The sequence below is a fragment of the Bufo gargarizans genome, chromosome 2 (genome assembly GCF_014858855.1).
Source record: "Bufo gargarizans isolate SCDJY-AF-19 chromosome 2, ASM1485885v1, whole genome shotgun sequence".
NCBI classification, from domain to species: domain Eukaryota; kingdom Metazoa; phylum Chordata; class Amphibia; order Anura; family Bufonidae; genus Bufo; species Bufo gargarizans.
Window position 1 is genome coordinate 284,083,401 of NC_058081.1, and position 22,456 is coordinate 284,105,856.

The window sequence follows — 22,456 nt, forward strand, 5'->3', positions numbered from 1 at the left end:
TAAGGACTCGGGAAATAGGGCGTACCGATACGCCCTGCGTCCTTAAGGGGTTAAGGACTATGCTAAAAAAGCATACCCCTTTTATTAATGGGGGCATGTGAATGCCACCAAACGGCTGCATCCACATCCATGCCCTTGATTATAAAAAGGTACCGCTATATTACAAAGTGTGTATGGTGTTTGCCCTCATCCACAGTTGGCTAAACTAAATGTCTTTAAAATGCAGGCAATCCTTCTTGCTGCCATATTTATTGACCAGTGATACAGAAGTCTATTAGTTGAGGTGTAATGCATGATTATTTCACAGGGAATTTGTGTGACTTGTGATTTGATGGGTAGAATACCCTGTGAACTGAAGCAGTTGTGGATGAGTGGTCCGTCCTGCATTCTCTAGGCTTGGAATTTATAACCTCACTTTATGGAGAGCATTGCATAAAAATGACAATCACAGCTCTCCATAGGAAAATAGTCCTCTCAAAGCCAGTGGCATGTTCATGAAGCTTCTGGAAGAATGGCCTGTTTCAGACAAGTTGGAAGTTGACCTTTCTTGAAAACAAAATGCTGCATTCCAAAAAAAGCCCCCTATGAGTACTTGGGACGTGTTATTGATATGCGAATTATACAAAATATTAAAAACATCCCGATCTATTCAGTATCGAATATGAGAGCCACATGCAGAAATACACACACTTACCTGCCTTGGCATGCTATTAATGAGTTTATTAATGGTTGTCTGAGGAATGTTCTGCCACACTGAATGCACTTTGGCACACATATCATCATCTGCTGCTGGTAGCTCCTGTTGCAATTGCTGTCCAGTGATTTCATATATGTGCTTGATGGGAGAAAAGTCCGGAGACGCTGCAGGCCATGGTAGCACGTTTTAGACTTTGCAGGCTACTGAGAGTTGAACGATCTACATGTGGCCTGGCATTATCCTGTTGAAAAATAGCTCCTGGGATACCTTGGGTCAATGGCTGTACCAATGGTTCCACCATCAAATCAATGCAAGTCTGAGCTGTTAGTGTTTCTAAATGAAGAATAGAGGGGTCCATCTACCGTACATTGTCACCCCATACTGTAAATCTACAAGTGGGACCAATGTGATGTTCCTTTGTGAAGGCCTCTTTATGGCATTGTCCATGTGGTCTCCAGACCAGTCTCTGACTATCATTGTGTTAGAGACAAAAGCGGGACTCATCGCTGAACATGATAGACCTCCAGTCTAGCCTTCAGTGCCATCTTGCTCTGCACCATGATAAGACTTTGAGAGCAGAGGCATGAGGTCAATGGATCACCTGTAGCTGGACATCTAGCTTGTAGCCCAATGCAGGATTCTTTTCCTCTCAGTTTGCGACAAGAGGCGATAACTGGCACATAGACATACAGGAGGCATCGTACAAAACACAGTTTAATAAAATTTTTAATTTTTTTTTTGTGGATGTAAACTTTGCTTTCAATCAGGCTTTTATGCCTCTCGCATATTAGAGCTAGGTTCTTTAAAATGTGATCACCTGTCACCTGCAGATCTTAATGACACCTGTTTAGTCAATTTTCATAACCTTACAGCTTGTCCTCCTTGGTGTTGAAGAGTGTATTATAAATTTATGAGTAAGTGTCGAATGATGTGAGGTATTTATCCTGTTGGTCTTTGTAAATGTGCAAATGCATCTTTCAATGACATTTTTGTAAATGTAACAAAGAAATTTCACTAATTTATTCTGTCTACAAACAGCCTATAGTTCACCGGATAGGTCATCCGTATCTGATCTGTGAGGGTCTGACACCTGGACCCCTGCCGATCCTCCCCTTTCACTTCAATGGGGCTGAGCTGCACCTAGGCCATGTGACCAATGAACGTGACATCACATGGCCTAAAGAAAGCTGCGAGAAGGCCGCTACTGTGAGCACCGGTGCCTTCTTAAAACAGCTGATCACCAGGGTTCTCCAGTGTGGGACCCCCACTGGTCAGATACTGATGACATATCCAAAGTTCAAAAAATTTCAGAAAACCCTCAGCAGGATCCACCCTATTAAAGGGCATCTGTCAGCAGATTTGTACCTATGAAACTGGCTGACCTGTTGAATGTTCGTTTGGCAGCTGAAGACATCTGTGTTGGTCCCATGTTCATATGTGCCCTCATTGCTGAGAAAAATGATGTTTTAATATATGCAAGTTAGCCTGTAGGTGCAACTAGGGCATTGCCGTTATTCCTAGAGTCTCAGCAACTGCTGTGCCCTCAGCGCTTTGATTGACAGGACCACGCAGTGAAAACATAATCACACCTGCCTGGTCCTGTCAATCAAAGTGCAGAGGATGCCCAGTTGCAGAGAGAGCATAACCTCTAGTTATAATGGCAACTCCCCCATTGCTCCTAGCGGCTCATTTGCATATATTTAAACATTATTTTTCTCAGCAATGTGGGCACATATGAACATGGGACCAACATAGATGCCTTCAGCTGCCAAGCGCACATGTAACAGGTCAGCCAGTTTCACAGGTACTAATCATGCTGATTTAAAACAATAAATTTATTATTGCAGAGATATCTTACTCTTAATATATTAATTAGGGCTTCAGTGCACTAAGCAGTGGCCCCTGGCCCCTCTGTGTACCACAGCTCCTCCACTTTCCTGGATTTACAGGGCCAGGCATCTTCATTGTGCTCTTCCCTGACCCTTTATGCGCTGTGATTTCTATAATCAACGTTTGCGCAGTACATCTCATTCAGGTTCCCTCACTGCCAAGATAATGAAGGGAAGCAGACATGGATAAGTCTAGAGCAGGCACGCTCAACCTGCAGCCCTCCAGCTGTTGCAAAACTACAACTCCCAGCATGCCCAAACAGCCTACAGCAGGGCATTGTGGGAGTTGTAGTTTTACAACAGCTGGAGGGCCGCAGGTTGAGCATGCCTGGTCTAGAGAGTGGAGAGGCTGCAGGGTACCGAGGGGCTTGGGCATGCCCTATGTAAGACATCTCTGCAAGCACAAAACAGATTTGAGCAATAAATAGTTTTTTTTTAACTGGCAGGAGCTACCCTACCAGAGTTACTAGCCTGGTTTAATAGGATTGACAGTTCCTTGTTAAAATAGGTAAGTATCTCAGCAACCGCAAATCAATTTTGGGTGATAAAGGGCTTTTATAATTTCAGTTTGGAGCAGTCTGTGACACCATCCTGAAAACAAATTTGGTCACATGAATGAGTAAGCATGAGACTGGTCTGAAAACGTGTCATTCCCTATACAGGGATCAATAACACGTGTAGAGACGTTATTGTGACCTCTGCAAATAAATATGCAGATTGGTGCACTGTGGCATCAGTTTGGGTCAGCATATAACTTGGGTCCATTGACTATTCCATCAGGAGAACGTGTTTGTACATTGCATTGAGTCATGTCTGACAGTCTGGTTGCTAGGAATACAATACCTAATGAAAATAGTATTTTCAGTGAAGTTGTCACAGAGGACATACCTAACCATGTCTCTGATTACTCCCATCCTAAGCCCAAGGAGGAATGGCTCCTGCTCTAAACTTTCTCTGTATCTCACTGCCTCATATTACCATGACAGAGTAGTTCAATTTCAGGTACAGGTAATCAATATAAAAATTATAAAATCAATCAGTCGACACACAGAGATGATCAGGTTTGATATGTCTGTGGAGATCTCTATTGAGACCGCCCCAAACTCTTTATTATATACCCTTAACGTATAGGAGTTACACTGCATATTATTGGACACAGTAAATTACATAATTGCACGTGATATATATTGGCAATGTCTTATAATCATATTAGGTAATTGATCCTTGGGACAAGACTCTAAACTAAAGGTCAGGTTCTCATGGATGAAAGCCATCATTACAACATATTGCAGCCATCTGTGTCCTTCCTTCGGATAACCGTTCCTAGTATGTGGGGGACATAAGAAAATATAACCACAAAAGTACATTTATTAACATTTCTCAATATTCTTCATTGTTTGGATGAAAAACTCCCTTTTCCTCATATTATGCTGACATATCCAGTCCTTAAAGGGATTCTGTCACCTGTATTTTAGTGACAGAGCTTTTAACATCATCACATCAGTCTGCTCGTTTTGTATTAAAATATACTAGTATTACTACCCTAAGTGTTGTCCTTTTGTCTAGAAAATCGCTTTATTAATATGGTAATTACCTGAGTAAGGAGCCCAAGGGGCTGTCCCTCCAGCCGTTGGAGCCCAGATGCGCCCCTTCTCCTGGAGCCCAGCATCGCCCCACTGCTAATTTATTCACTCCTCATTGCCGGCTGGCGCATGTGCAGTGCGTCCTGTGAGGCCGATTCCAGGTGCTGACATGTGTATCCACGGCGCATGCTATGGGATGTCAGACATTGTGGTAAATTGAAATTTTTGGGGGGCGAAGGCATTCCAGTTCGTACTAGGAAGCTGATTTTTGCCAAATGTAGACCTACTCCATCTTCAGAGGCTTGCAGTTTTTTCATGAGTCAACCTGCCATTGTTTCAAGCTGTAAACCTGACCTTCAAGCAGTTCTATTTTACATTGTCCAGTCTTGGGGTCCATTCACACGTCCGTAAGTGTTCTGCGGATCCGCAAAACACAGACACTGGCAATGTGCATTCCGCAATTTGCGGACCGCGCATCGCCGGCACTATAATAGAAAATGGAAAATAGACAAGAATAGGACATGTTCAAATTTTTTTTGGGGTGGAAACGGAAGCACGGATGCAGAAGTGCGGATCCGCAAATGCGGATGCGGACAGCACATTCCGGCCCCATTGAAAATGAATGGGTCTGCACCCGTTCTGAAAAATTGCTGACCCATTTTGCGAACGTGTGAATGGACTCTTAGGGCTCATTCACATCACCGTCTGGATTTCCGTTCTATTCATCCGTTCACAGGATGAATAAAACGCAAATAAACAGATCCGTTGTAAATCCCATTCACTTCTGTGGAGGTGATAAAGCATCAGTTACTGTCGCCACCAAATCTTTGAGAAGTTCTGATAGACGTTCTTCAGTACCTCCTGCATGATCTTTTGTTTTGCTTTCGTTTGGACATCTCTCCTCCCTCTCCCAGCTATATATCTCCTCCCCATACTGCCTCACCTTGCGGTTTATATTACATCCTGGATTGTGTTCTCTGCTAGAAGTTGCTACAGCTGGGTTTTCAGATAAGTCTATTTCTGTATTTGTTGTATTCATGTTGGCTTGGTTCTAGGTGACCCTGACTCCCTCCGTATTAAGTGCAGGGAGCTTGTGGTCGTGTCCCCTCACTATTATAGGGTTTGCAGGTGTCATTCAGTCTAGGTACGTGGACATGCAACCTTCTATCACTGAGATCTTTGCATGGGCTGAGAAGACAGGGAGAGCTTCAGGGCTTTAATAAGGGTCACCCTTTTGTTCCTTAGTTTTGGATCAAGCCAGTCAGATCCTTATTTGTAACTTCTTGTTTTCTGTTACACCATCCGTGACAGTTACACTTCTTTTGGCTACATGCTGTACTTTTGCTCCCGTCTAAATTAATGGATTTGTGAAGGATCCGTTTTGTTGTGCATTAAAGTCAATAAGTGCTTTTTATGTGATCCGTTATGCAATCCGTTTTTCTGTTCCGTTTTTTTTCTGAGCATGCTCAAATGAAATTAAAAAAATAAAAGATCAGTTTAAAAACAATAAGTAATGGAACATAACGTAAAGCGAACGGATGCATTGTGTCAGTTTTTTTTAAACTGATCAGTTCTGTCAGTCCATTAAAAAGTAAAAATATGTTTTAAGTTAGTGTCTGTTGGCTTTCCGTTAGTTATTTACTTTTCGTTATTTTGAAAGGATTACAAATATAACGGAAAGCCTTGCGGTGATGTGAACGAAGTCTTAACCTCATCTGTGAGGAGCTACATGCAGGTAACAGACTAAATGCAGCAAAAACTGTTCACTGAGAGACTGGTAATATTTTCAGTAACTCAGTGTTTGACATTCTCCTGTTAACAAAGGGGCTGAACTGTGAAAGTTACTAGCAATGCAAAGCATGTCTGTCCAAGCAGTGAAATGGTTACTATGGAGTCCAAAGACCTTGCGCCCAAATATTACAGCTGGGTCTGCCAAGTCATATATTTCTCAGTGCATTCTGCATGTTGCTGCTCATTTTATCCAATTCAGTTGTGTCGTTACTGATTCACGCGGATAAATGCTCCAGGATGTTTTTTATGTGTTTTGCATATAAAATGGCATCCTTTTACCAGAGCGATTTTCTGCAAATGACCATCAAGAAAAAATGTGAGAAATATCTCGATAGTAATATAAGTTTGCTACTTTCTTTTGAAAAATAAGTGTTATCTTTTATCTGTGTAGTTCCAACATAGCGCTGGTGCTTTATCGAAAATTCATCTGAAATGAGAGACACACTTGGCGAGTTGGTAGGGACCCTGATGTACATAAAGGAGACAATTTCCCGATTACTGCTAGACTGAACGTCTGATGAATCTGTGGATTCAAGTGTTTTTTGTCCCTGCAGTCTACATGATAAAGCAGATTTTTATTTTTATTTGCCACACTAGTCAATGGCCCAGATTTACTAATGTGTCTGTGCCTAGAATCTGTTGGAAAGGTGGTGCAATTTGACACCAATACGATTGTACACTTTATTCCAACTTTCTCGACGTGGGGAGGGGGGGGGGGGGTTAGCAGGAAGGGGTTGTGGCTTTCAGTGCAACGTTTTGCACCAAAATTGCTGCACAATTCTGGTGTAAAATTCTGTCTCACAGTAACAAATGAGTCAAAAATATTCAACTTGGTTATTTACATTTTGAAGAAAATGTTTCAGTGTCACATGTCTGTGGGTGGAAAAGTATGTGAACCTTTTAGGCGTAGAAGATCATTTGAAGGTAAAGTTAGTGTCTGGTGTTTTCGATCAGTGGGCCGACAATCAGGTGTGAGTGGGCGACCTGTTTTATTTAAAGAACTGCGATCCATCAAAGTCTGATCTTCACAACACATGCTTGTAGAATTTAATCATAACATAAACAAAAGAGATTTCTGAGGACCTCAGAAGAAGAGTGTTTGATGCTCATCAGGCTGTAAAAGGTTACAAACCATCTCTAAAGAGTTTGGACTCCACCAATCCATAGTCAGATGGATTGTGTACAAATTTAGGAAATTCAAGATCACTATTACCCTTTAGGGGTACCCTTCAAGTTCAGGCCAAGAGCAAGGCATGTAATAGTCCGCAAGGTAACCTCCTAAGCAACGAAAAACTTTTCTAATATTAGCTAATGGTAATGCTCATGAGTCCACTGATCAACAATGGTGTGCATAGCTGGATTGCAAGGAGAAAGCTGCTACTTTACAAAAAGAACATTGTTGTCTGTTTGCAGTTTTCTAATGATTACCGGGACAAGCCAGAAGGCTATTGGATCAATTGTTTTGTGGAAGGAGACCAAACTAGCACTTTTTTGTTTAAATGAAATGGGTTGTGTTTTTGAGAAAGGAAACACTGCATTCCAGCATAAAAGTCATACCATCTGTGAAACACACAGGTGGTAGTATCATGATTTGGGTCTGTTATGCTGTATCTGGGTCAGGACAGCCTGCCATCATTGAAGGAACAATGAATTCTGAATTATACCAGCAGATTCTAAAGGAAAATGTCAAGACATCTGTCCATGAGCTGAATCTCAAGAGAATCTGGGTCATGCAGCAAGGTAACGACCCTAAGCACACAAGTTATTCTTCCAAAGAACAGTAAAGAAGAATACATTTTGGAATGGCCAAGTCAAATTCCTGACCTTAATTCATTAATAATGTTGTGGAAGAGACCTGATACAAACATTTCCCGGGAGGAAACACACCAAAATTAAGTTGAAGCTGTTTTGTATGGAGGAATGGACTAAAGTTCCTCCAAGCCGATTTGTTGAAGTTTATCATGCATTTTAGGAATTATCCACTACCCTACATAATATTCTGTGTGTGTCTACAAATCCGCTAAAAAAAGGTCTCCATACTAGTCAAGTTGTTTGTGTTTTACTTATACAGAAAATGAAAAATTTACATTTTAGATGCTCTTCTTGCACAATTCTTGCACTGGATGACAGACTTTTAATCCTCTTTATAAATGTATGCTTCCTCTGCTGAATACTGTACTTTCCAGTGGATGACTCGACAAAGATCCACCCAAGCAGATGATGAGGGTGCTGTGCTGTCAGCAAAGCAGGCAGGAGGAACCCCAAGGATAACTGTTGGGAAATGAGCACTAACTGTGTACATCTTACCTGGAAGTACACTGTTATAGTTGGTAATTGCTGCTTTCTTGTGAATTGTATGATTAGGAATTAAATGAGTCAAGAATTTTGAAACTAGTCAAGTTGCATCTGTGGACAATCAAGTATGCCTGCCTTTGTGTATTTCTTTCTGTTACCTTCCACAAGTTTCCATGTTTGGCAACCTGGGAATAGAAGCCGTCATGTTTTATGTAGATAGGGCTTGTTACACAAACTCAGACCTACTATTAATTCCAGTCATTAGTAGAAAACTGGTTTTTAGTCAAAGTAGAAGGAAGAGACTTGCTCTGAATCTTTAGTTTTGAGCAATATAGCTCTTTGTATCTACAGTATCACAGCTGTAGTAACAGAAGATCCTGCTCAGTGTGAACCTCTACTAAATAATGTATGATGCTCTCTCAAGGTTCTCTTCAAAGGAATCAGAATGAAAGACCTGTTTTATTTGGGGGGAGGGAATGTGCTAAAATAGGAACAGGGCCATATTTCTGCTTTTGAAAATGTTTGTAGTCACAATCCAGCGGAGAATGGAGCAAAATATCTCTTTTTAACACTATACTGCTTTTGAATATATGAACTCGGTGTGCCCAAAAAAATTTGATTAAAGGATGCAAATATCACATTATTTATAGAATAGCTAAGCAAAATGGTTCTTTACAATCAGTTAATTTCTTTGTTTTAGTGTGGAGATAGACAGTAATTATGTTACAAGCCTTAAAACCTCTTTAAAGTATACACGGGCCAACAATTGGTGCAGTTTTGGGGAAGGAGTATTCTTAAGAACAATCATTCCCAATAATTGCCCTTTGTAAATGTGCCATTGGTAAAGCACCACTGATGTGCTCACTTAGCATCATTCCTGAACAGCTGATCCTCCTATGAAAAGAGGTGATTTTTGCAGATAAATCCAGCTCTAACCTCCTTTGACGAGCAGGCAGTTATCAAGGATGAGTGGTTAATTCCCAATAATTGCCTACTGTGTCTCCCCTTGTAAAGGGCCCTATACCTGTCTTCAACGGCTCTGTTCACATTTGCATTATAGCTTTTGTTTATACTCTTAATGGAAGTCATAACTCTTTTCCAAATTGTTCAAACACCGAATAAGAACAGGTTGCTGATGGACCTTATTGACCATTCTTGCCATTAGAAGTCATGGAAGCTCAACTTACCTTGAGAAGAATCTTATTTGTTAGTTGTCTTGGATATTCTGTGCGGCCACTGGTTTAATCCTGTTGTAGGCTTCTCAAGATATCCTTGTTCAGAGTCACTATATTGTAGCGCAGTAGTTCTCCTCTCTTTTCTCTCATTCATGCAGACACATAGCTCATCTAGTTAAAATGATGAGATATCTTGGCAGGTGTGATAGCATGTGCTAGGATAGCACATTACACTGTAGTAGAGTACAGTACAGAGTAGTCTGCAGTCTCTTGTGCCATCATATGCATTGCATTGGAAGGTTACCAAAGTCGTTGGTAGTAATGTATTAAGGTACTAAGAAAGATAATCAAATTTGTAGCTGTTAAGACAGCTTAGGATTAATCTTTTCATTATGCACAAATATGGCAATGAACAATACAGAGATACCTAGACATGTGACCATGATGAGAAGTCCTCCAGTGTGCCTGTAGGAAAGGAGGTTTCTACACTGATGGGATTTCTGCTGTGAAGGTCCTGATACACATTAGACTGTTGTCAGCCAAACCCGCCATTTTCAGTGGGGCCAACTGACAATCTAACGTGTATGGGGTGCTCTAAGCTCTCCCCTAACAGATTGTCAGGGAAGAGAAGGATGGGGCACTTTTAATTTTAACGCCCAATCCTTTTGTTCTCCAAAAGATATGCTGACTCCAGAGGTGTATAGCAGCGGCTTTCTCCTCTCTGCGTTGAGAATGCTCCCATGGTCAGCCAATCTGAGCATGTACAGTGGAGGAAATAATTATTTGACCCCTCACTGATTTTGTAAGTTTGTCCAATGACAAAGAAATGAAAAGTCTCAGAACAGTATCATTTCAATGGTAGGTTTATTGTAACAGTGGCAGATAGCACATCAAAAGGAAAATCGAAAAAATAACTTTAAATAAAAGATAGCAACTGATTTGCATTTCATTGAGTGAAATAAGTATTTGAACCCCTACCAACCATTAAGAGTTCTGGCTCCCACAGAGTGGTTAGACACTTCTACTCAATTAGTCACCCTCATTAAGGACACCTGTCTTAACTAGTCACCTGTATAAAAGACACCTGTCCACAGAATCAATCAATCAAGCAGACTCCAAACTCTCCAACATGGGAAAGACCAAAGAGCTGTCCAAGGATGTCAGAGACAAAATTGTAGACCTGCACAAGGCTGGAATGGGCTACAAAACCATTAGCAAGAAGCTGGGAGAGAAGGTGACAACTGTTGGTGCGATTGTTCGAAAATGGAAGGAGCACAAAATGACCATCAATCGACCTCGCTCTGGGGCTCCACGCAAGATCTCACCTCGTGGGGTGTCAATGGTTCTGAGAAAGGTGAAAAAGCATCCTAGAACTACACGGGAGGAGTTAGTTAATGACCTCAAATTAGCAGGGACCACAGTCACCAAGAAAACCATTGGAAACACATTACACCGCAATGGATTAAAATCCTGCAGGGCTCGCAAGGTCCCCCTGCTCAGGAAGGCACATGTGCAGGCCCGTCTGAAGTTTGCCAATGAACACCTGAATGATTCAGAGAGTGACTGGGAGAAGGTGCTGTGGTCTGATGAGACCAAAATAGAGCTCTTTGGCATTAACTCAACTCGCTGTGTTTGGAGGAAGAAAAATGCTGCCTATGACCCCCAAAACACCGTCCCCACCGTCAAGCATGGGGGTGGAAACATTTTGCTTTGGGGGTGTTTTTCTGCTAAGGGCACAGGACAACTTATTCGCATAAACGGGAAAATGGACGGAGCCATGTATCGTGAAATCCTGAGCGACAACCTCCTTCTCTCTGCCAGGAAACTGAAAATGGGTCGTGGATGGGTGTTCCAGCACGACAATGACCCAAAACATACAGCAAAGGCAACAAAGGAGTGGCTCAAGAAGAAGCACATTGAGGTCATGGAGTGGCCTAGTCAGTCTCCGGACCTTAATCCAATCGAAAACCTATGGAGGGAGCTCAAGCTCAGAGTTGCACAGAGACAGCCTCGAAACCTTAGGGATTTAGAGATGATCTGCAAAGAGGAGTGGACCAACATTCCTCCTAAAATGTGCGCAAACTTGGTCATCAATTACAAGAAACGTTTGACCTCTGTGCTTGCAAACAAGGGTTTTTCCACCAAGTATTAAGTCTTTTTTTGTTAGAGGGTTCAAATACTTATTTCACTCAATGAAATGCAAATCAGTTGCTATCTTTTATTTAAAGTTATTTTTTCGATTTTCCTTTTGATGTGCTATCTGCCACTGTTACAATAAACCTACCATTGAAATGATACTGTTCTGAGACTTTTCATTTCTTTGTCATTGGACAAACTTACAAAATCAGTGAGGGGTCAAATAATTATTTCCTCCACTGTATGTGGAGTCGGGAGAGAGCTATCAGCTAAACGAGTGTTTGACAGACAGCTGTTGAATGTGTATGAACACCTCAAGAGCCTTAGGACTTTGGATATTTCTACCACTGGATGCTGTTTTACATTGAAAATGCTTAAAAAGGACCTTGAAGAAAGTTATAACATTACAAGTTATGGTGCTTCACATAACATTTTTGCCATCCATTTAATGTATACGTCGGGGGGAAAGGAGTCCGGTAATAAAAAAATGTACGTTAAAGGGAACCTGTCACCGGGATTTTGTGTATAGAGCTGAGGACATGGGTTGCTAGATGGCTGCTAGCACATCCGCAATACCCAGTCCCCATAGCTCTGTGTGCTTTTATTGTGTAAAAAAACGATTTGATACATATGCAAATTACTGAAATGTGTCCTGTACGTGAGATGAGTCCAGCGTGAAGAAGCCCAGCACCGCCCCGCATCATCAGAATCTCCTCCTTGCTCCCAGACGTCAGAAAGCCAGAGCGCCGTAATCTTGCATTGCGTAAGCTAGCGCATGCACAGTTCCTTCTCTGATGCCAGCACAGAGAAGTAACACTGTGACGACACTGCGCCTGCGCTAGCTAGCGCATCGCGAGATCACGGCGCTCTGGCTTTCTGGCGTTAGCGAGCAAGGAGGAGATTCTGAGGATGCGGGGCGGTGCTGGACTCATCTCACATACAGGACACATCTCAGTAATTTGCATATGTATTAAATCGCTTTTTTTACACAATAAAAGCACACAGAGCTATGGGGACTGGGTATTACTCTCTCACACGGCCATCTAGCAACCTATGTCCTCAGCTTTATATATCAAATCCCGGTGACAGATTCCCTTTTGACTTTAAATTTATTTATTTTATTTTTTATTTTTTTTACAATGGAACTCTATGGTGAACAGATGCCACTGTATGGCGGTATTTCTGAGACATTCATTAACGTATACATTTTTTGTATATGTTAAACAGATGGAAAAAATGTGACGTGAACCCAGCCTTACAGGTGGTAGATTACTGAAGGTGGGTCTTGGATTATATGTTAGTTTACCTTCCTCTGGACCAACATGGCTAGGTAACGGCAGAACTGTTGAACTTATTGGACTGGTGTCTTTATTCAACTTTGCTATTTTAAGGCCTAAATGCTTGAGTTTCGAGAATGTAATGTTCTTAGAAACCATTGTGCTTCTTGTTACATCATAATTGCTATATACGTCCATTTTACAGGGCTACTTTGTACATGTCCCATCCACTAACAAACTCAAACTAACCTCCGAAAAGGAGATCACCAGCACGGTTAATCATGTGATGACAAAGGTTTTTCAGCCAGCTTTATAGTTGCATCCTAAGTTATCCAATATTAGTTTTCTCTCTTGATGCATGCTACAGTGTTGCCTGTCATACTGACTATTTCTAAATCATTTTACTTACCTTACAGGATGGAGGACTGCTCATAAATAACCCATGTGCACTAGCTATTCATGAATGTAAGTGCCTATGGCCAGATGCTACTTTCCAGTGCATAGTCTCACTTGGTACAGGGCGGTATGAGGGTGCAATAAAGACTACTGCTACTCACACCAGTCTGAAAGCCAAACTGAACAACGTGATCAGCAGCGCAACTGACACAGAAGGTGGGTATAAGCTCCTTATAATAATTTTTATAATTGGGAATTAAAAATTATTTCCAAGTTTCAAGAGTAAAATTCTTTTATCTGGCAGATGTGAAATGTTAGGCTACTTTCACACTGGCGTTTCTGGGTCCGCTTGTGAGATCCGTTTCAGGGCTCTCACAAGCGGCCCAAAACGGATCAGTTAAGCCCCAATGAATTCTGAATGGATAAGGTTCGTGCCGATCCGTCTGTGCAGATACAAGACAGATCCACACAAAACGAGGTGTGAAAGTAGCCTTAGTTGGGTTTAGAAAATCTGGTTATTTGTCCTCAAAAGTGCATTTTAAGCTGACAGATCAAGATTCTTGTTTTGGCTGCCACTTAGCTTTCCCAGAAACAATTAAGAAACGGATCAATAGAAGATGGTAACACAAGGTATTACTAGGTGATCCTGGATCCAATCAAATACATTATTAAACTGAGATAAAATACTAATTATTGCATGTGTCATCTGCAGTATACCTGAAGGATTAATGAAAAAGGAGAAAAAAAAAAGAATCGGAGACCCTTGTTTTCTCACAGAGGAGGAAACAAGGGTGACTCCAAACAATAAGATGGGTATACTAGGTAGATATGTATTTAGTAGAAATGGTATATCATTGGTCATTGGAATCAATATAGTCCTTTCGTGGGCTATACACTACAGCTGCACTCTAGTGAAAATGGTTCGGTAGGGAAGATCGCCTACCGTATCTATCTGCAAGAGGTAAAGGACCAGATGTGTTAGTGGGTGCTATGTATACCTTTTACTGGGTAAACACAGTAACAGGATGGCAGATAGATAGATAGATAGAGAGATATATATATATATATATATATATATATATCTCGTAATAGATTAAATGAATAAAAGCAAACTTGCATGTACTAAATTATAATGTAAAAGTTAGGTACAGGTGATTCAGTAGTAATAAATCCTACTACTCACTTCACTTGAGGAGTGGTAAAAGGATAAGCTCAAGACACCTGATACGTTTCCCCCTCGCCTGCCTCAAAAATTACCGGTCCCAGATGGATAAGGGCTCTCGGTAAGGAAAGTAAAATTCTTTATTTGTTTTAGATGCATTTTGGGGTTCTAACATAACCCCTTCATCAGGAACAATAAAAAAATCAGCAGCATCAGTAGCCGGATATATAAGGCCACATAGTATTTAGGCAAATAGTATTAAACAGGATCCAGGCCAAACACCGTTTGGGTACATTCACACGTACTGTAGGTGTTTTGCGATCCGCAATACACAGACACCGGTAATGTGCGCACCGCACGTCGCTGGCACTATAATAGAAAATGCCTTTTCTTGTATCGCCCTATTGAAAATGAGTGGGTCCACAAAATCTGGAACTGATCCGGAAAAAATTGAGGACGTGTGAATGGACCCTAAAGGCTATTGTCTGCATCCCTGGTCATCAGTGCAGGGATTATTATCTGTATCCCTGGTGGTCTAGGGAAGTGAAGGAGTACATGCCTGCATTCCTAGTGGTCTGTAGCGAGAGAGTTTTTAGTACCAGCATCTCTGCTGATCTAGGGCGGTAAAAGTGTTATTATACGTACATATGCTGGTCTAGGATAGTTAAAGAATTAATATCCCATGATGTATAGAGCTGTTAGTAGGTTAATGTCAGTATACTGGCTGGTCTAGGACAGTCAAACGGTTCATTTTAAGATCCTTGATGGAAGGGTTAAAGCTGCATACCTTGGGTCATGTGGGTTACTTCCCTCCAGGGCAGAACATAACTTCCTGTTTCCGTTTACACTGATCATAGAGGTGAGTGCAGGGAAGAGATTGAGAGAACAGTGCAGCTGTAAGGCTGCATAGTTCTCTGTATCATCGGGCAGATCAATTCAGGAGCTGAGTGAGCTCTTAAATCGCTTTGCCTTTCAGGAATGATCTGAGGGAGTCTGCGTGGGGCAGACTTTTCCTAAACATGGATAGCTTCTTAGCAACTTAGGTGACCAGGGCTTGTCAGCAGGGTGTGTCAATACACATTCAACACTGACTGGACATTGTCAAAATGCCCTATTTACATGAGAATCGTATTAACAAGTTGTCAATTCGTACATAAATTTTAAGGAAGAATAGTAGAGGAATGTCACAGCCAGGGCCGTCTTTAATATTGATTGGACCCTGGGCAAAGATTTACTTGGGCCCCCTGGATCCCGCCTTCCCACACCTTAGCAGGCAATCACGCCCTCCACCACAACACACACACAAAAAATCCACACATCTGGTAGAGTCCAGTGAATGACTGTAAATACTTCCAGTTCTGAAGACTCCAGCGGCTCAGGATCAGTGTTCTGGGCAGCTGGGCTCAGGCTGGAAGTGGGCACCACTCTGCAGGAAGGAGACCAGGGCTCGGCTCACCCTAGTGTTACAGTGCACCCCAGCACCCCACAGTATGCAGTATAGCACCCTATAGTATACAGCACCACACAGTATGCAGTATAGCACCCTACACTATACAGTACCCCACAGTATATAGTAGAGCTGTATAGCAGCCCACAGTATACAACACCTCACTGTATACAGCACCCCAAACTATACACGATACAGCCCCCCACACGATACAGTACAGCAGTATAGCACTCCACACTATACCGCACCCACAGTATACAGACCCCCACAGTATACAGTACAGCAGTATAGCACTCCACAATATACAGCCCCCCACACTATACAGGCCCCCCCACAGTATACAGCCCCCCCCCCACAGTATACAGCCCACCCCCCCCCCACAGTATACAGCCCCCCACACAGTATACAGCCCACCACACAGTATACAGCCCACCACACAGTATACAGCCCACCACACAGTATACAGCCCACCACACAGTATAAGGACCCACCACACAGTATAAGGACCCACCACACAGTATAAGGCGCCCACCACACAGTATGCAGGCCCCCCACAGTATACAGGCCCCACACAATATACAGCCCCCCACAGTATACAGGCCCCCACACAATATACAGCACCCCACTATACAGTAGTTTACAGTATATTAACATAACAGCCCTTGTCACCTTTTTCTGATGTAATCTTCACACAAAAAAGCTCCACAGTTAACTTCTGCAACACTCCTGATAGGACCTGTGATGACCTCATAGCCATGTGACCAGTAATTGCTAGGTTACTGGTCACATGGTAATGATGTCATTAAGGTCCTAGATCACAACGTTACAGTACACAGACAGCTTGACACCCGAGGCAGTAGCTAGCAGGGCTCAAGAGGCAGCTGCCTTGGGCCCCCCAGGAGCAACTGGGCCCGGGCAGCTGCCCCTTTTGCCCCTTGGTAAAGACGGCCCTGGTCACAGCTCAGTGTTATTTTATTGCTAAAATAGACATGTAAGAGGGATTGACAGGTCCTCTGAGACTCCATAGCATCTGTTGGTCGCACAATAATCATGGTGAAATCATGGGTTACAGTGACTGCTGTGCATCCTCAGTGTTTGTAGGGGGAAAGTCTCTGGTGGCACCCAGTGATATGAATCTTTAAAGTTCCATTGTGGTCGCAAACATTGCACAAGCAAAAGTTGCCCTGGATCCTCTCGTCTTCAGGTCAACAGGAGCCATAAAACAGACCCCCCCCCCCCCCCCACCCCCAGTCATGTTGGCAACAGCTAACAAGTATGTGTGAGTTAAAGGGGTTATCCCATGATAAAGGTAAAACATTTCAAATCATAAACCATAGTACATGACATCTCTTTCTAACAAAGCTAGAACCAGCCCTGTGCCTCCTACCTTCAGAAATGTCCCCATTCATTGCTCCAATTAATCTGGTAGATTTATTTCAAGCTGGCAGCTCAGGGGTGCGTCCTTTGTCAGAGGGCATGTCCCGTCTGCTGTAGCTAGTGGCAGTTGAATGATGGAACTGAGAATGTGCTTCCGTCTCAGTGAGCAAGACAGCAAAATTAGAAAAAAACAGCAGGTGGCGCTATAGAGAGATTTTATTGAATAACTCAGTAGCTAGACTACATTTTAATTACATGTGCTGGTTTGAAAACTGTAGAATATTAAAAACTGTAGAATATTATTCATGGGACAACCCCTTTTAATGGGTGAATTGTGTTATGTACCTTACCAAGTGTGTTTGGAAAAGTGTTATATTGTTACATTTTGTTTTGTAGAAATAATTAAAGTCTGATTAGTCTCCCAATGGGGGGTATCCGGTATTTTATTATGTGTCCATTGCTAACAAATACACAAGTTAATGCCAGCTTAGCTGCCACATGGCAATCATGTGCAAACTGGTCTGCTCCTTACAAACATGTGACATTTAAGCATTGTGAAGAATAAGCTCTTGAATAGGCAGGGATAGTTTTTTTCTTTGAATTGATTCCACAGTGACTTTTGCAATCTTTCTTGCAGACAAAGAGTGATGTTGTAGCTATTTTTAATCTGCTGCTGATGTTGTCCTCCGCTGCCAGCTCAGCGTATTCACAAGTGGAGTGGATTGCAGTTCTGAGCATGGCCAATATTTAATTTGACTGAGACCTTAGTCTGGTACGCATTGCAGTGCTGATTTGCTTCAAGTATTTAGCAGCTCCCATTCAGGAAAATGGCTTTAACAGGTCCTTTCCTGTATTCTCGATGGAAGGGTTTGTAGCGGTTTTAGTGCTCTTTTCCCAGAGTGGAAATAACAATAATAGATATTTTTTTTGGGGGGGGGGGGGGACAGACAGAGAGAGAGAGAGAGAGTATATCATTCTTGTGTCTCTCAGACCTATTATTTAGTGCCACAATAATAAGTTGTGGCCTAAAATAGGATTCGTCTAATTAATCACCAGAATTGTATATCCATAAAAGCGTTTAAATTGAAAAGTAGCCTCCAAAATTGTAGTAAAATGTAATTTCAACTATGAAAAAGAATTCACACCCCTGAAAAGGTTAAGTTCAGATCTCAAGCCAAATTCTGATATTGTTGCAACATAGGAACAGAATACCGAAATCGCTGCATCTGGCATAGGCTGGACACAGATGGCACCCAACTGATCCCATTCACTATGATGGGGTCTGTAAGATTTCTGGCATTATTTCCACCTTTCTGTGACGGAGGCTTCCCCCATAACCCCACCCGCAGATGTGAACCTAGCCTAATAGGTGATGTGTACAGCTGAATTCCTCATCCCTTTCCCTGAACGGTAAACCTTAGATTTTTCAAAGAGAATGCCCACAACACTCTCCCATAGAAGTCAATGTGGCACTGTCTACTGACACTAGTGAAAGAGCGTACATTCCTATCCAGATGATCGGTATACCAGAAATAGGTTACCAAAAAACAGAGTTACACGGCAAGAAGCATTAACAGATCTGACTAGGGTATTGGAAGACGTTTGGCAGCAGAACAGGGAGCAATTATTGGGTTAACCTGAGCCGAAGAGTCTAAGATATCCTTCTGTTGTTCACTTTTAACTCCTGCAAGGGGAGATTAAGTTTAGCAGTAAAATACCCAGGTCACGGTTCTAGGATGGTCCCCAATAGATGGCCAGGTAGTAGGGTGGGTTAGAGAGAGAGCCATAAAAGACAGGACAGGAAGTATCAGGTATCCAAAATTGGTAGCAGAAGACACGGTCATGAGGTCAGGCAAGGGTTGGTGCATAAGAAGAGATTTCCTATTCTTTACATGGTTTTATTGTTATGGTTTTGATGGGTGCCAAATCTCTGAAATAGTGTCCAATGGTGAGGTTTCGGATACTATATATTATTGAGTAAGTCATTGTGATTAGATACAATAGTAAATAACTTTAGTGTAACTCTAGATTCTTTTCTTAATAATTGTGCCATGTTTTGTTTCACAATTACCACAGAGGTTCACAAAACACTGGACGCACTGCTACCACCAAACACCTATTTCCGATTCAACCCAGTTATGAGTGAAGACATACCATTAGATGAAAACCGTACAGAAAAACTCAGTCAACTTCTGCTAGATGGCCAGAACTATCTAGAGCGAAATGAGGAGAAACTCAAGAAAGCTGCCACGGTCTTGAAACAAGACAGAACAACATTCCAGCGGATTTGTGACTGGACTAAATTAAAAGTGGACATGTATGATGGCTTTCCTGTCTCCAAGCTGTAGAGCTGCAACCATGTATGACACTGAGGTGCATATGTCCAATACTAGTCCACACATCATTTGTGTGCTGTTTACATCTGCTGTAGCCAAGCGGTAAAAGGGATCCTTGCGACTGAAGCTACTGGAATTGCATCTTCAAGTATATCGTGGAGCCAGAGGGATTGAAATATTTCATTACAGACAGATTTTTACATTGGTGTATAATGCATTTGAGAAAAGGAATGTACATATTATAAATATTTCCTCACTTTTATTGTATTTTATTAACCTGTTGGATATTCTTGGTTAAGCGTTATACATGATTATTTAAAATGGAATATTGATTGCCGTCCTTGCCTCCATCCTGTCCGAGGATTAGTGCACTAAAAGAGCTGCTTTATTCTCCACTTATATACTGTATAAAGGGGCGGTAGTGTGCGCATAAGTTGATTGAATGAGTCAGGTGTACAGTAAACTGGTATTTCTTAATAATTATGACATGCAGCAGAGGTTCACCATTGAACATCATTTTCCAGTTGACTATAAAGAAATACTCTGCATAAAAAGTAAAACTGTTGCTTTATTTGTTCAGCACTGACCTGAAGTCCGTTCAGAATCTGAAATCCATCAAAATGAAATCTGAACAATTTTGGCCAGCCATCTAATTTGTGGACCTCTCAACTCTCCCCTGATGGCAAAACAAGAGGAGATAAGGATGAGACAGTTGGACTCCAGCGTTGGTCAGACAGCTGTCTAATATATATAGCTAGCATTAGAATCAAGCAACAACTTAACTGACTTTCTAGGAATTAGTGTGTTACTAATTTGTACATCATATTAAGCTTGCCATACACATGAGAGATTGCAGTCCATCAGTTGTTCATTGTATCGTTCATAAGAACAATCCCACCAGCACCATGTCAGACTAACCTGGCTGATCGGGGTGTCCGTTTAAAAAAAATAAAAAATATCCACTCCCTGGTCCTTCAGTATGTTTGCAAATGATCGACCTAATTTGGCCAATCAGGCCATACTCAAAAATTTTCCTGCCTATTTATTCAAACAATAGTCAACCAAAATCGGTCGTTTTGGCTAACTTGAATTTCATGTGTATAGTCAACTTTAGTTTGTACAGTGACTGCTGTAAAGATTTCACTTCCCAGGATGTAAAACACCAGCAAAAGCTGTGTGCTGACACTAAACAAGCAGGGAGTGCTGAAGGGTTGGAGTCCAGTACCCTAAACTATGTAGCTCTGGGCTTGTTGGATTTCAGAATCAGTACAGAAAAATTAAAGTAATGTGCTTACTAATGATTATAGCTTTTGCAAATGAATTTAGGTAGCTTATATCTATATATAAATTGTATAAAATGGTGGCATACACTTTGAGATGTATTTTTATGATGCACTGTTTATATTTGTTAAAGGGCTTGGCCAACAAACAACATTTTATCAACTGTGATAAAAGTATGCTTACCGGGGGGGTGACCACTGGGACCCCCTTTAAAGAAAACATGTCATTATGAAAATGTAGTGCAACCATGTTATAGAACAGGAGAAGCTGAGCAGATTGATATATAGTTTTATGGGAAAAGATGCAGTAAAACTTGTAATTAATTCAAAATGTCTGAAACGATCAGTGATGACATCTATCTTTGTATACACAATTATACAGGGAGAGCTGTCAATCACTGATAACATGGGCCACTTAGGAAACTGAGCTCAGGAAGAGCAGAGGTTTAAATTCATAAATTACAGGTTTAACTGAATATTTTCCAACAAAAGTTTTTATCAGTCTGTTCAGCTTCTCCTGCTCTATAATATGCTGCCTGTAGGTTGGACTGTTTTTTTTTTTTCATGGTGACTGCTTCCTTTTAAGCCAATATTTTATATAATAAACCTCAGAATTGATAGTAGATTCCCTAATATAGTTGAACAGTTTGTCCAAGAATGAACTTCTCCTTAGCATTGTTCCTTCACTGCCAGACCATTAAACTACACAGTGTACTGCTCCTGTGACCTCTTGGTCTCTATTATTCGTGCTCAGCCTTGTTTTCGCGTAAAGCTCTTCTTTCAGAGTGAAAAGGTGTACTGGGTGGGGCCGCCGAGGATTGGAGGTGTCGTGGGCATGGCTTACTCTAAGGGAGCGGTGGGGTGAGATAGCAGTGCCCAGCACTATGGGAACAGTTGTTGCTGCGTATCAGAAACATGCACAACCCAGAAGTTTGGGTTGTAAACATCGGAGCGCTGTGGGAGACAAGACGTTCAAATGAGTAAAGAGGTACAGCAGCATGTCTGCAGGCTGTGTAAACAAGCTCAGTGAGCATATTTTGTGGTTTTAGGTCAGAGACAGACAGCCCTTTAAAAGTGTAACTGTCAGGGTGTAAACAGAAAAGTGTAATGGAGCGTGTTTAGGCTACCTGCTCACAATGCGGATTATGTGCATTTTTTCCACCATGATTTTGTGCAGACAAACCTCAGCGTAATACAGTAAAAGCAAAGTGAATGAGATTGGATAAATTTAATGTACGCTTAGCTTTTTTTTCGAACATGGGAATTGACCTGTTGTGCAGATAAATAAATAGTGCATTTTGTGCAGTTTTGGTGCCAATTTCATGCAGATTTTCTGCATACAAATCTGCACCATGTGCAGGTACCCTGAAGGAGTCTGCCTTCAGTTCTACTGAGCACGGAGGATGCCTTGTGTGTAAAATAGAGGCTTCCAGCCGCCTCTTATCACTACCTCAGTCCCTGGCTATGGACATGTGGTCTATCAGTCTGTCACCCTCCCTATCTGACTTGTTACACACAGGCATCTTTCGCTCTCAGTAGAACGCTGAAGACTGACTGCTTAGCAACGCTCAGTTACAGAAGACTCTTTACACCATGTTTTCTAATATAAAGAAAC

The 22,456-nt window shown here is 41.8% G+C and overlaps 1 protein-coding gene across 4 annotated transcripts in view; it reads left to right on the forward strand.

Moving 5' to 3' along the window:
• Positions 1-21,560, forward strand: part of PNPLA8 (patatin like phospholipase domain containing 8) — an 80,083-nt gene extending 58,523 nt beyond the window's left edge. For all 4 annotated transcript variants that reach the window (XM_044280339.1, XM_044280337.1, XM_044280340.1 and 1 more), the window contains 2 exons: positions 13,260-13,455; positions 19,302-21,560. In XM_044280339.1, coding sequence (XP_044136274.1) covers positions 13,260-13,455; positions 19,302-19,573 — 468 coding nt within the window. In that variant the 3' untranslated portion in view covers positions 19,574-21,560. The remainder of the gene's footprint in view (positions 1-13,259; positions 13,456-19,301) is intronic.
• Positions 21,561-22,456: the final 896 nt, after the last annotated feature.